The sequence below is a fragment of the Neoarius graeffei genome, chromosome 7 (assembly GCF_027579695.1).
Source record: "Neoarius graeffei isolate fNeoGra1 chromosome 7, fNeoGra1.pri, whole genome shotgun sequence".
In the NCBI taxonomy this organism is placed as follows: Eukaryota; Metazoa; Chordata; class Actinopteri; order Siluriformes; family Ariidae; genus Neoarius; species Neoarius graeffei.
In genome coordinates this window covers 37,571,962-37,585,864 of record NC_083575.1, presented here as the reverse complement: position 1 = coordinate 37,585,864, position 13,903 = coordinate 37,571,962, and the positions used below count along the sequence as shown (strand labels likewise).

At 40.7% G+C, this 13,903-nt stretch overlaps 1 protein-coding gene across 1 annotated transcript; it reads left to right on the top strand.

Moving 5' to 3' along the window:
• Positions 1-341: 341 nt before the first annotated feature.
• LOC132889265 (cytochrome c oxidase subunit 7A-related protein, mitochondrial-like) lies at positions 342-13,675 on the top strand. The gene is made up of 3 exons (XM_060925586.1): positions 342-485; positions 4,802-4,936; positions 12,932-13,675. Exons 1-3 carry the CDS (start codon positions 414-416, stop codon positions 13,073-13,075), a joined length of 351 nt encoding a protein of 116 aa, XP_060781569.1. The 5' UTR covers positions 342-413; the 3' UTR covers positions 13,076-13,675.
• The last annotated feature ends 228 nt before the right edge of the window (positions 13,676-13,903 follow it).

The window sequence follows — 13,903 nt, the reverse complement described above, 5'->3', positions numbered from 1 at the left end:
CAGAAATGATAGATAGATAGATAGATAGATAGATAGATAGATAGATAGATAGATAGATATTTTGGCAGGGAGCCTAAAGTTCATTATAATACAAATATTATATTTAGCTGGCAAGCATAATTGTAAAACAAAAAAGATGCCATTTTGACCTCGCTCAGGATAGGCTAAATTGGTAATAATACAAAGATTTTGAAAGTAAATAATTTTAAAATGACTTATTACAAGAATCAACAAAGTGTTATGAAGAAAAAGAAAAACAACAACAGCAAAACGTCTTTTTACTCAGGCATTAAAAAAAGCCTGCCGTGTGATGTCACTTCCGCTCAGCTGGGTCCTCGCTCTTCTGCTGTAGGCTGAAGTAGAAGGAGTGCGGTGTGGGTTCAGCTTTCTTTGGTATAAGCGTTTATCTCAAAATGTACTACAAAATCAGCGGAGTGACGGGAAAACTGACGGGTTCTACACCGGCGAGTGCCTGCTATCCTCAGGTAAACACGGGGACGGTTATTCTGTAAAGTCGGTAGAAGTGACCTTCACTGCGGTTTGTGTCGGAGGAAGTGGTTTTAGTAGCCGGCGGCTAACGGTGCAAGCTAACCTTACAGCTGCTTGTAATATTTTCAGTTAAGTGTAACACATGGGGCATTTAACAGCTTATATGTTGCTTTCAGTTTGTCTAGTTGAGGAAATGGCGATGTTTATAAAGTTAATATGCTGTGTACTGTAGACAAATGTGTTGGAAACCTTTTAGTGCATCTGCTTTTGAAATTGATCTGATTGTTAGGCGCACAATACACTGTATTTGATTTTATTACATTAAAGAAGACTTAAGAATACTGTCTTATTATAAATGTTCGTACAAATGATAAATGTGTAAGTAAAATTAAACTTGGAGACGAACAGAAAAACCTTGCTTCATGTTTTTAAGCTGTATCGAGCTTTGCTATTGGGTCATGTTGATGTGGATCACTCTGGGGGCTGCCATAGTGACCTTGTTTTCATCCTGAGAAGATAAAGTGGGCTTAATAGTTTTAACAATTGACCTTTCTTTATTTATAGGCATAAATAAGGTGGTGCTTGAAAGTCTGTGAACCCTTTAGGATGTTCTATATTTCTGCATAAATATTACCTAAAACATCAGATTTTCACACAAGTCCTAAAAGTAGATAAAGAGAACCCAGTTAAACAAATGAGACGTAAATATTACCCTTGGTCATTTATTTATTGAGGAAAATGATCCAATATTACATATCTGTGAGGGGCAAAAGTATGTGAACCTCTAGGATTAGCAGTTAATTTGAAGGTGAAATTAGAGTCAGGTGTTTTCAATCAATGGGATGACAATCAGGTGTGAGTGGGCACCCTGTTTTATTTAAAGAACAAGGATCTATCAAAGTCTGATCTTCACAACGTTTGTGGAAGTGTATCATGGTACGAACAAAGGAGATTTCTGAGGACCTCAGAAAAAGCGTTGTTGATGCTCATCAGGCTGGAAAAGGTTACAAAACCATCTCTAAAGAGTTTGGACTCCACCAATCCACAGTCAGATTGTGTACAAATGGAGGAAATTCAAGACCATTGTTACCCTCCCCAGGAGTGGTCGACCAACAAAGATCACTCAAAGAGCAAGGTGTGTAAAAGTTGGCGAGGTCACAAAGGACCCCAGGCAGCGCTCGAAACTAACGGTGTCCCGACGTCCTGGGGACCATAAAAAATGTCATCGGGACACAAAATTATCATATCTGGGACAATCCCGGGACAATGGAAAAAAAATAGATCTAGAAAAAAAGTTCTACATTAATATTATTTACAAAGCCGTAACACATACGGAGACATTCACCTAATTTGTCAATTTTAATTTTAAAACGTTAACAGCGAAAAATACATAGTAGCTACACTTTCGATGTACCTGCATCAGTAGGCTACAGAGCAGCGCATTCTGTTCTAGAATCTTCGGCCGGTGTCCGCATTATATGGACTTGGAATGGAATTGCTACCGCACACGCTGCGCCGACTCTTGCCAGAACAAAAATGCTTAAGTGGTTGAAGCGGACCGACCGCGGGGAAGAAACTGAAAGCCCAGACATAACGTCTCCGGGACCTTCAGGATCCAAAGTGTCATCGCCTGGTCTGCAGGCAACACTAGCAACTGAATGAACTTAATGAACACTATTCGACACGTTATAAAATACAACAGGAATGATGTGGATGATATTGACGGAAGATACCGTTCAACAGAATAAGTGAGTTTTCTTGGTGTCTTTCTAGTTCAGAAAGTTTAGTCAGTCAGCAGCACAACTAGGCTCGGACCTGGCACTATGTTGATGTTGCTAACATTTGCACCCACGTTTCGGCAGCGAAAGTTCATAAAATGGATAACAGTAATGGATAACGGAAAGTTCATAAAAATGGATAACGGTAATGGTGAAAATTATAAGTTGGCCTTATAAGTGCCAACAGATATTCAAGGTATAAGTAGATGAAATGAACATAAAAGGGGTCTTATTTTCAACTAAAGTGTACTGCAGATGTAGGGAGTTGAAACATTTTCTGAATGAGCTAGTTGGCCCCTTTAAATAAACGGGTATCTATTCATACAGTGAGATCACCAAAGTTTAATAAACTGAAAATGCAATAACTGTAATTTTGAAGTAGATGATGTATAGGACATGTGTCGCTTGTGTCTTGTGACTTATTGTAAAAATGATATAAAGGGTTCAAAATCGCATAGTTACAAATATAATAGTAACTTCATATGATAATATTAACCACTGGTTATTTCAGAGAGGAAAAAAAATGGGGACACTATTGCTTCCATTTGGGACAATACAACACATAATTCGGGACCATTGGGGGACACAAAGAAAAAAAGTTAATTTAGAGCCCTGACCCCAGGGTAACTTCTAAGCAACTGAAGGCCTCTCTCACATTGGCTAATGTTCATGAGTCCGCCATCAGGAGAACACTGAACAACAATGGTGTGTGTGGCAGGGTTGCAAGGAGAAAGCCACTGCTCTCCAAAAAGAACATTGCTGCTCATTTGCAGTTGCTAAAGATCACATGGACAAGCCAGAAGGCTATTGGAAAGATGTTTTGTGTATGGATGAGACCAAAGTAGAACTTTTTGGTTTAAATGAGAAGCGTTATGTTTGGAGAAAGGGAAACGCTGCATTCCAGCATAAGAAGCTTATCCCATCTGTGAAACGTGGTGGTGGTATCATGGTTTGTACCTATTTTGCTGCATCTGGGCCAGGACGGCTTGCCATCATTGATGGAACAATGAATTCTGAATTATACCAGTGAATTCTAAAGGAAAATGTCAGGACATCTGTCCATGAACTGAATCTCAAGAGAAGGTGGGTCATGCAGCAAGACAACGACCCTAAGCACACAAGTCATTCTACCAAAGAATGGTTAAAGAAGAATAAAGTTAATGTTTTGAAATGGCCAAGTCAAAGTCCTGACCTTGATCCAGTCAAAATGTTGTGGAAGGACCTGAAGCGAGCAGTTCATGTGAGGAAACCCACCAACATCCCAGAGTTGAAGCTGTTCTGTACGGAGGAATGGGCTAAAATTCCTCCAAGCTGGTGTGCAGGACTGATCAACAGTTACCGGAAACGTTTAGTTGCAGTTATTGCTGCACAAGGGGGTCACACCAGATACTGAAAGCAAAGGTTCACATACTTTTGCCACTCACAGATATGTAATATTGGATCATTTTCTTCAATAAATAAATGACCAAGTATAATATTTTTGTCTCATTTGTTTAACTGGGTTCTCTTTATTTACTTTTAGAACTTGTGTGAAAATCTGATGATTTAGGTCATATTTCTGCATAAATATAGCCTAGTAAACTAGACCCAACTGCCTAGCGGCCAAAAATATTTTTTGCCTAGCGAATGGGTCTAGCCTTGCACCATATAAACAAAAACACCCCGGGCATCAAATCATGCCCGCCAGTCACAACGCAAGGTTTTTGTTTGGATTCTTTGGGCAGGCTTTTGCAGGAGTGACGACAAAGCTGCGCGACGCTGGAGAAAGCACAACAGGAAAGATGGCTACAGCTAGTGAACAGCGCGCGTTTGACTCCGCTTTGGAATCAGTTTTAGAAGAATTAGACTTGGAGTTTTCATTGAAACATGAGCAGGAAGAGGCTCTCCGCTCATTCCTTTTCAAGAAGGACATTTTCGCTGTTTTGCCGACCGGCTATGGCAAAAGTCTGATCTACCAGCTGGCTCCGCTCGTAGCCAAAAGGATGGGCTAGTTTGTGCAGTACGAAGAATTAATAAACAGCTTTGAAACATTACTTTTTGATTGTTTATTTTCCCGTTATTTTAAATTTAAGGGAAATTATTTCACCAAACACCACTAAATAAACTCTCAAAAACAGTTTAAGCAAACTCTTGAAAAACACTTGGAAAAAAATGAGTATGTGGTACAGACTCCAAACTTGTGTTCATTATCTCCAAACTTCTTAATATCTAGAACCTGTTTATTAATTAATACGCATTTTGAAAAATTATTTAATTTCAAGGCCTCCCCCATTGCTTTCCGACTACGTCACAGTCACTGTTGCGCTGATTGGTCAGAGCGTTGGCCTATACGCACAGAGACAGTTTGAAAGACAGCGGTTTGTTCCTCCTACCCGCTTCGGAAATGTCTACGGATTGAGGCCAGACTAAATATTCGCATTTAGTCTGGCTTGCCAGGCTAGCGTAAATATATAGAAAATTATAAAGGGTTCAGAAACTTTCAAGCACCACTGTAGACTATATTTTAAGATTTCAATATTTTATTTTTCCTTCAGGGGCTGAAACCCACTGTGCCCTCACAACCCACCCCCATGATCTTCGCTTTACCCACCAAGGTGGTATCTGAAGCAGGACCTACAGTCCAGTATATGGGCTCTAACAAGGTTCCTGAACTACAAAAGATCTTTCAGGTATTCCACTAATTTTTTTTTTTTTTTTTTTTAAATTTCTTCCCCCCACAGTGGCACAAGACTCTGAATAACATCTACATAACATATACCTACACTCACTGGCCAGTTTAATTATCCCCTGCCCAAACGGGTTCTGTCCCTCCGGTCAGGTTTTCGTTTCCAGGCCATATCTTTAAAACTACTGAAGATATCTTCATGAAACTTTTTCAAGCAACATGTGAGCTGGTGCCTTTTTCTATTTTGGATTTTTGAAAAAAAAAGTATTCAAATTTTTTTACATAAATGGATTTTGACTTTGTTTCTAAAAGCAATGTTCGTTTCCGACGCATATATCCAAAACTATTCATGATACGGATTTGAAACTTGGTATACATGTTAACAAGTTGATGTAGATTGAACTGCGAGACTTATAACTGGTAGACTGTTTGCCCCTGTGTTTTGTTGATGCTGCATAGCGAAGCTGGAGTGTCCTCTCTGGTGTGCAAAGCCTGGATAGGTTGATATGGAGTACAAGCTGTTACCCATGCAGCAGTCCCCTCTCTCCACGCCACTGAAATACTCCAATGGAAAGGCAAACGCCAATACACATGGTTCCAGCACTGTCGCCCACCCTTTTCGGGCTCATCTTTGCTGTACTGCTGAAGCATGCTTTTTGGTTCTGCAACAGAAGGCATCTACCTCCAGATCAGATGGAAAGCTCTTCAGTCTCTCCAGGCTAAGAGCACTGACCAAAGTCCAGCTGAAATGCCTACGTGACTTCCTCTTTGCAGATGATGCAGCAGTCACTGTCCACTCAGCTGATGACCTTCAGCAGCTCATGAACCACTTCAGCAAAGCTTGTTGAGACTTTGGGCTCACCATTAGGGTTGCAAAGGGGCGGAAAATTTCCGGAAAGTTTCCATGGAAACTTTGTTACGGGAATTTTGGGAATTTTCAAAAAAAAAAAAAGCACTGGAATTACGGTAATTTAGGGGATTTATTTTTATATATATATATATATATATATATATATATATATATATATATATATATAATATATGCGGCACGGTGGTGTAGTGGTTAGCGCTGTCGCCTCACAGCAAGAAGGTCCTGGGTTCGAGCCCCGGGGCTGGCGAGGGCCTTTCTGTGTGGAGTTTGCATGTTCTCCCCGTGTCCGCGTGGGTTTCCTCCGGGTGCTCCGGTTTCCCCCACAGTCCAAAGACATGCAGGTTAGGTTGACTGGTGACTCTAAATTGACCGTAGGTGTGAATGTGAGTGTGAATGGTTGTCTGTGTCTATGTGTCAGCCCTGTGATGACCTGGCGACTTGTCCAGGGTGTACCCCGCCTTTCGCCCATAGTCAGCTAGGATAGGCTCCAGCTTGCCTGCGACCCTGTAGAAGGATAAAGCGGCTAGAGATGAGATGATATATTATCAGAGATGATGGAAATGCAGTCTGCATTGTCGATGGTTTGTTTAACCTTTGTTTGCACTCTGTTGTACTCTTCATCCAGTAAATGAGTGGATAGTGCATGTCTGGTTGGGGGAGTGCATGTCTGGTTGGATTACATTAAAAAATCTCTTCCAGTAGACATTGGCAGACAACATCAGAGGTGAGGATGTTGCATAGATCGCTCGAGCTAAACATTCATCAGCATTTCTCACCTTTGCTCATCCATGGAGTCAAAGTACCTTCTGAGGCCTGAGGGTCCAGGAACCGATGAAATGGTATCAGAAGAATCTGATGCAATAGATGAATTTTCACCTGCTGCATTTGTTGTTGCCTTTGGACATTTGGAGCATTGCAAAATATGATTCTGCATTTTCGTAGCATTCTTAACATATTTCTTGGCACAATATTTGCACATGAACAAAGATTTCCTGTCTACCGTCACAGGTGTGAAATGCCTCCACACAATGGATAGCACGCGTGGCATTTTTCTGTGAAATAAGATGAGACAACATTTACACAGTTAACATTTTAGCACATCTGATGTCCCATTAAACTAGCACTAACACATTTTGCTGTAGCTAGCTAGCATGAGAATTTATTCAATGAAATGTTCTAATTATCTTACATTTATTTTTACCAGTAAGCTAGCATTAAATTTAGTTTTCTTACATGAAATGTTCATAGGAAGCTTTCATTTAGCTTATCTGGTTTCCCATTAAGCTAGCACAATTTGCTGTAACTAGCATCACAAGCTAACTACTTCAATGAAATGGCACAATTCTAATTTACAAGTAAATTAGCACTAGATTTATTCTACTATACCTTTTCATTTTTACTTAAATACCATAATAGATAAAAAATCATCCTCAAACATCCTCAAAACTTACTTGATGGCATGTAGTCCTTTGTCTGTAATGTGTGATCTCGGCAGTTTGTATTTAAAACAGTTCTAGCTCTTCAGAATTCTAGAAGTTATTATGCATGTGATAGAGGGATGCAAAATGCATGTAAGGGGTGTGGCTTCAATGGCTCCTGAGAAAATAACATGCTTTGTCCATGTGAGTGAGTAACAGTGTGCTATGCACAACTTTATTCCCATAAATCTGCCTCTTTTAACCAAAATTATGCTACAATACTTTTTTCTACTTACTTAATTGATGTCCACTTTCAAAATTCCCAGTCTTTTCCCGAAAATTCCCATGGAAAGTTTCCACCTTTGAAAATTCCCGGAATTTTGCAACTCTACTCACCATTAGCCTGAAGAAAACTCAGGTCATGGCTCAGGATGCTGAACTGCCACCCATCATCAGTATCTCTGATCACGAGCTGGAAGTTGTCCATGAACTTACCTCGGTTCCACAATCTCAGACTCCCTCTTGCTTAACAGTGAGCTCAACAAGCAGATTAGCAAGGCAGCTACCACTGTCCAAATTGACGAAGAGAGCATGGAACAAGATGACGACCAAGCACGCCAAGATCTATATCTACAGTGCATGTGTTGTGAGCACCCTCCTTTATGGTCGTGAGTCCTGGACTCTGTGCGCATGGCAGGAGCGAAAACTCAACACCTTCCACATGCGCTGCTTATGACGCATCTTGAAGATCACCTAGCAGGACAAAGTCACAAACAATGCTGTACTAGAGGGAGCCGGAATCCCCAGCATGTTTGCACTGCTGAAGCAGAGACTCATGCGCTGGCTCGGCCATGTCACGTATATGGACGATAGTCGGATCCCTAAGGATCTCCTGTAGGGTGAGTTAGTGCAGGGGAAAACGCCCCATAGGCAGACCACAACTGTGTTACAAGGACACCTGCAAGAGGGACATCAAGGTCTTGGGCATTGACCTCAACATCTGGGAAGTGGCCGCCTCAGAATGCTCAGTCTGGAAACAGACTGTCCAGAAAGGCCTCTCCACATTTGAAAAGGCATTTGCCCAGGAATCAGACAAAAAGATGGAGAAGGAAAGCTCGAGCCCAGTTTGACAGATCAGTGTCAGACTTCATGTGCTCTGTGCGTGAGACTGTTACTCCCACATCGGCCTGTCCAGCCACACCCGGCACTGTACCAGAATCAACGCCAGAGCCCAACTCCATAGTCTCTTGAGACTGAAGGATGCCTATTAGTATACATGTTAACAAGTTGATGTATATGTGCCTTTTCATTACTAAGAACTCTTAATTTTTCATGTTTCCATGGAAACAATTTCAGAATTAGTCTCTCGGGTTAGTTTTAGGGGTAGGTTTTGTTTCCGGAGCAGAACTTGAAAACTGAGTGGTATGGTCTTGAAAGTTGGTATATGTGTTGATTATGTAATGTGTATATGTGCCTTTTGAGACTAAGAAATGTGAGGGATTTTAATTTTTAGCTCACCTGGACCAAAGGTCTGGTGGGCTAATGCCATGGGCTGCTGAGGTCAGTGTGAAAAAGGTAGGGTTGGTTTCCTGCAGCAGAACTTGAAAAATGTGACACACAATATCTTGAAACTTGGTATATAGGGTAGGGGATATAGATGACTGTCTTCTTGTCGGAACTTGTTCTTGGCTGGCAGAAGTGGAACCCAATGTGGTCTTCTGCTGTTGCATGCTGAGATGCTTTTCTGCTCACCACGGTTGGAAAGAGTGATTTGAGTTGCTATATATTTCCTGACAGCTCAAACCAATCTGGGGGTGGGTTTCCCAAAAGCTTCTTAATGCTAAGAGCATCTAAACTAGGAGAGTGAGCGTTCATTGTGATGCTCACGATACCATTTAATGATCTTTGTGATACGATGCTTTTGGGGAAACTCACCCTGGCCATTTTCCTCTGACCTCTCATCAACAAGGTGTTTCTACCCACAGAACTGTTGCTCACTCAGTGGTGGTTGTTTTTCCACACCATTCTTTGTAAACTCGAGAGACTTGTTGTGTGTGAGAACCCCAGGAGATCAGCAGTTTCTGAAATACTCAAACCAGTCTATCTGGCTCAAACCAACACCCATGCCACAGTGAAAGTCACAGTTTTTCCCATTCTGATGTTTGAAGTGGGCGGCACGGTGGTGTAGTGGTTAGTGCTGTCGCCTCACAGCAAGAAGGTCCTGGGTTCGAGCCCCGGGGCCGGCGAGGGCCTTTCTGTGTGGAGTTTGCATGTTCTCCCCGTGTCCGCGTGGGTTTCCTCCGGGTGCTCCGGTTTCCCCCACAGTCCAAAGACATGCAGGTTAGGTTAACTGGTGACTCTAAATTGACCGTAGGTGTGAATGGTTGTCTGTGTCTGTGTCAGCCCTGTGATGACCTGGCGACTTGTCCAGGGTGTACCCCGCCTTTCGCCCGTAGTCAGCTGGGATAGGCTCCAGCTTGCCTGCGACCCTGTAGAACAGGATAAAGCGGCTAGAGATAATGAGATGATGTTTGAAGTGAACATGAACTGAAGCTCTTGACTTGTACAACCCCGATTCCAAAAAAGTTGGGACAAAGTACAAATTGTAAATAAAAACGGAATGCAGTTATTTACAAATCTCAAAAACTGATATTGTATTCACAATAGAACATAGACAGCATATCAAATGTTGAAAGTGAGACATTTTGAAATTTCATGACAGCAACAGATCTCAAAAAAAGTTGGGACGGGGCAATAAGAGGCTGGAAAAGTTAAAGGTACAAAAAAGGAACAGCTGGAGGACCAAATTGCAACTCATTAGGTCAATTGGCAATAGGTCATTAACATGACTGGGTATAAAAAGAGCATCTTGGAGTGGCAGCGACTCTCAGAAGTAAAGATGGGAAGAGGATCACCAATCCCCCTAATTCTGCACCGACAAATAGTGGAGTAATATTAGAAAGGAGTTTGACAGTGTAAAATTGCAAAGAGTTTGAGCATATCATCATCTACAGTGCATAATATCATCAAAAGATTCAGAGAATCTGGAAGAATCTCTGTGCGTAAGGGTCAAGGCCGGAAAACCATACTGGGTGCCCGTGATCTTCGGGCCCTTAGACGGCACTGCATCACATACAGGCATGCTTCTGTATTGGAAATCACAAAATGGGCTCAGGAATATTTCCAGAGAACATTATCTGTGAACACAATTCACCGTGCCATCCGCCGTTGCCAGCTAAAACTCTATAGTTCAAAGAAGAAGCCGTATCTAAACATGATCCAGAAGCGCAGACGTCTTCTCTGGGCCAAGGCTCATTTAAAATGGACTGTGGCAAAGTGGAACACTGTTCTGTGGTCAGACGAATCAAAATTTGAAGTTCTTTATGGAAATCAGGGACGCCGTGTCATTCGGACTAAAGAGGAGAAGGACGACCCAAGTTATTATCAGCGCTCGGTTCAGAAGCCTGCATCTCTGATGGTATGGGGTTGCATTAGTGCGTGTGGCATGGGCAGCTTACACATCTGGAAAGACATCATCAATGCTGAAAGGTATATCCAGGTTCTAGAGCAACATATGCTCCCATCCAGACGACGTCTCTTTCAGGGAAGACCTTGCATTTTCCAACATGACAATGCCAAACCACATACTGCATCAATTACAGCATCATGGCTGCGTAGAAGAAGGGTCCGGGTACTGAACCGGCCAGCCTGCAGTCCAGATCTTTCACCCATAGAAAACATTTGGCGCATCATAAAACAGAAGATACGACAAAAAAGACCTAAGACAGTTGAGCAACTAGAATCCTACATTAGACAAGAATGGGTTAACATTCCTATCTCTAAACTTGAGCAACTTGTCTCCTCAGTCCCCAGACGTTTACAGACTGTTGTAAAGAGAAAAGGGGATGTCTCACAGTGGTAAACATGGCCTTGTCCCAACTTTTTTGAGATGTGTTGTTGTCATGAAATTTAAAATCACCTAATTTTTCTCTTTAAATGATACATTTTCTCAGTTTAAACATTTTGATATGTCATCTATGTTCTATTCTGAATAAAATATGTAATTTTGAAACTTCCACATCATTGCATTCTGTTTTTATTTACAATTTGTACTTTGTCCCAACTTTTTTAGAATCGGGGTTGTACGTGATTTTGTGCTGCTGTCAAGGGATTGGCTGATTTTTAGAGAACTGCATAAAATAGCAGGTGGATGGGTGTTCCTAATAAAGTGGCCAGTGAATGTATGATTTCCTGACGCGGCTAGTTATATACTGCATCACAAGTAAACCACTTTGCATAAAATCACCTGTCTCTCTCTCACACACACACACACACACACACACTACTGTCTGTAAGCAAATTCCTCAGAGCCAGGATTGCTCAAAGGTTTCCAAAATCAAATTGTGACATGCTGTTTTGTGACCATTTAAACATGCTTAAGCTTCTGATGGTGTATACAGGGTGCACAAAAAGTCAGAAAGCAGTAAAACTGTGTGTAATTTTGTAGTTACTATTTACAGCACATGCTGTTCATGTTCACTTTTACGCCATATACCTTTTCTTAGCCACTTTCTCATGTTTCTGCGGATTTTGCTCAACGTACCCCCACTGGTTCTTGACTTTAGACACCCTGTATAATGGAAAGCTAGCATGCTAACGCTGCTTAAGTGCTGCCAGTTCTGGTTGGGAAACCTAAAAAGAAGGCTAAGGCATGACTGTTTGTTTGTTTTTGTTCGGGCTACAGTTAATGATTTTGATAACTGAATAATCTGTTGGCTTTCTTCTGATTGAGTAGTTATTTAAAAAAAAATCCTAAATACAAAAGAGAATTAAAGCACTTCCAGTATTGAAAAACTAATGCTACAAAATTTAATAATGAGACTTAATTAAATAACAGGTCATTCACTAACTACACTGGAATATTACTGATATTTATCAGTCAGTCGTGTATTGAAAAGTTTAGATCACCTGTTTTTTTTTTTTTTTTAAATAAGATTTTATAATTTTATATATTTTTATGTGACCAGTATACATTGTCCCAATCATTGGGAGAGTCTCATCCTGCATTTCAAGTTGATTTTGCCTAATTCCAACCAGTCAAATTGAAAATAAATATCCACAGGCTAAACTAACTAAAATGATCGGATGATATCCCCCCCCCCCCCCCCCCCCCCCCCCCAAAAAAAAAAAGTTTGCATAAGCAGAATACTCTTCAGTTTGTGGAGTTGATTCGGAAGTTGTCTCAATGCGTGGCTCGTTAGTTTTCACTGTCTGGAACCCATACAACCCAAAGCTAACTGCAAATTTGATGACACAGAATTAATATTATTTGTACATTAAGAAAATGAACTGTGTTCTATGCTAGTAAGTTGGAAAAAAACTTAACTACTTGCAAGCTAATTGATTCAAATAGTATCCCTACATAAGGGAATACAGCTGCCCAGTTCTGCATGCTGCATGTTCTGATCATATAAATGAATAAATATGCAAAAGCCTTATAAACAAGCGACAGTGTGAAATGAGTTTGTGTCCTCGGGGAGCATTATCGTGAAGAGATCATTTCGTAGATTACTCATTCGTTTCAAACCAGCTTCAGTCATTTTTAAACCGGAGTTCTTATACAAACTACAGACTTTAAGTGTTCCACAGCTAAATTTAACCACTTGCTTTGTCATTTAAAATTCTTTCTACTTGTCCATCCCCTTCACAGAAAGCTGATGGAGTGCCAATTCACCTGAAGCGTGGAGTCATGGACCGGCTGCTGTACAGGACTACAATGGGCCTGACGATTGGTGGAACCTTGTACTGCTTAGTGGCCCTGTATTTTGCTGCTCAGCCCAGAAAAGTTGAATAACTTGAATAACCTTCCCTGTGGAGCAAGGAAATGGACCATTATGACTGTGTTCCTAAAAACAGTTGCATAACTGCTTTGGTTCCTCAATATTTTTTTCACCTCCTGATAATCTTTAATTTATATTATGGCCCTCAAGTGGGTTTGTAAGTACATGTTTTAGAAACAGGGCGAATAAGAAGCAACAGCCAAGACCATCACTCCTCTGTGCATGACTAAGTTCAGGAATATGGTGTAGTTGTAATACATGCTGTGCAGGTTTGGGAAGCTGTTGCTTTGAACATGGATGTGTGGAACAAGAAACCAAGCTTCCAGTTGGCTTGTATACACAGGTGCTTGCAATGATGAAATAAATGAGCTATACCAGCAGTTTGTGTTTTTTAAAAAAAAAATATATATATAATATATATATATATTGGATGGGTTTTCAGTTTTTGTTAACTGAGACATGCAATTATGCAATCTCTCACTGAAGAACAAAATGTCCTTTTCAAGTGCTTCGATACTCGTGCACTATTTACATGGCCATAATTCTGTAATTTGATTGTGAAGTTATTGTAGCTTTTCTTGAGAAAATAAATATTTTGTTCATAAAAAAAAGAAGCAATTGTTTGAGTAGAAGTGTCCTGTTTGACTTTTATGTGATTTTTTTTATACAGCACCAGTCAAAAGTTTGGACACCCCGACTCATTGATGGTTTTCTGTGTTTTGATTAACTATTTTCTACACTGTAGAACAATACTGAAGACATCAAAACTGTGAAATAATATTTGGAACTCATATGGAATGATGTGGTAAACAAGAGTGTTAAAATATGGTTTATATTTTAGG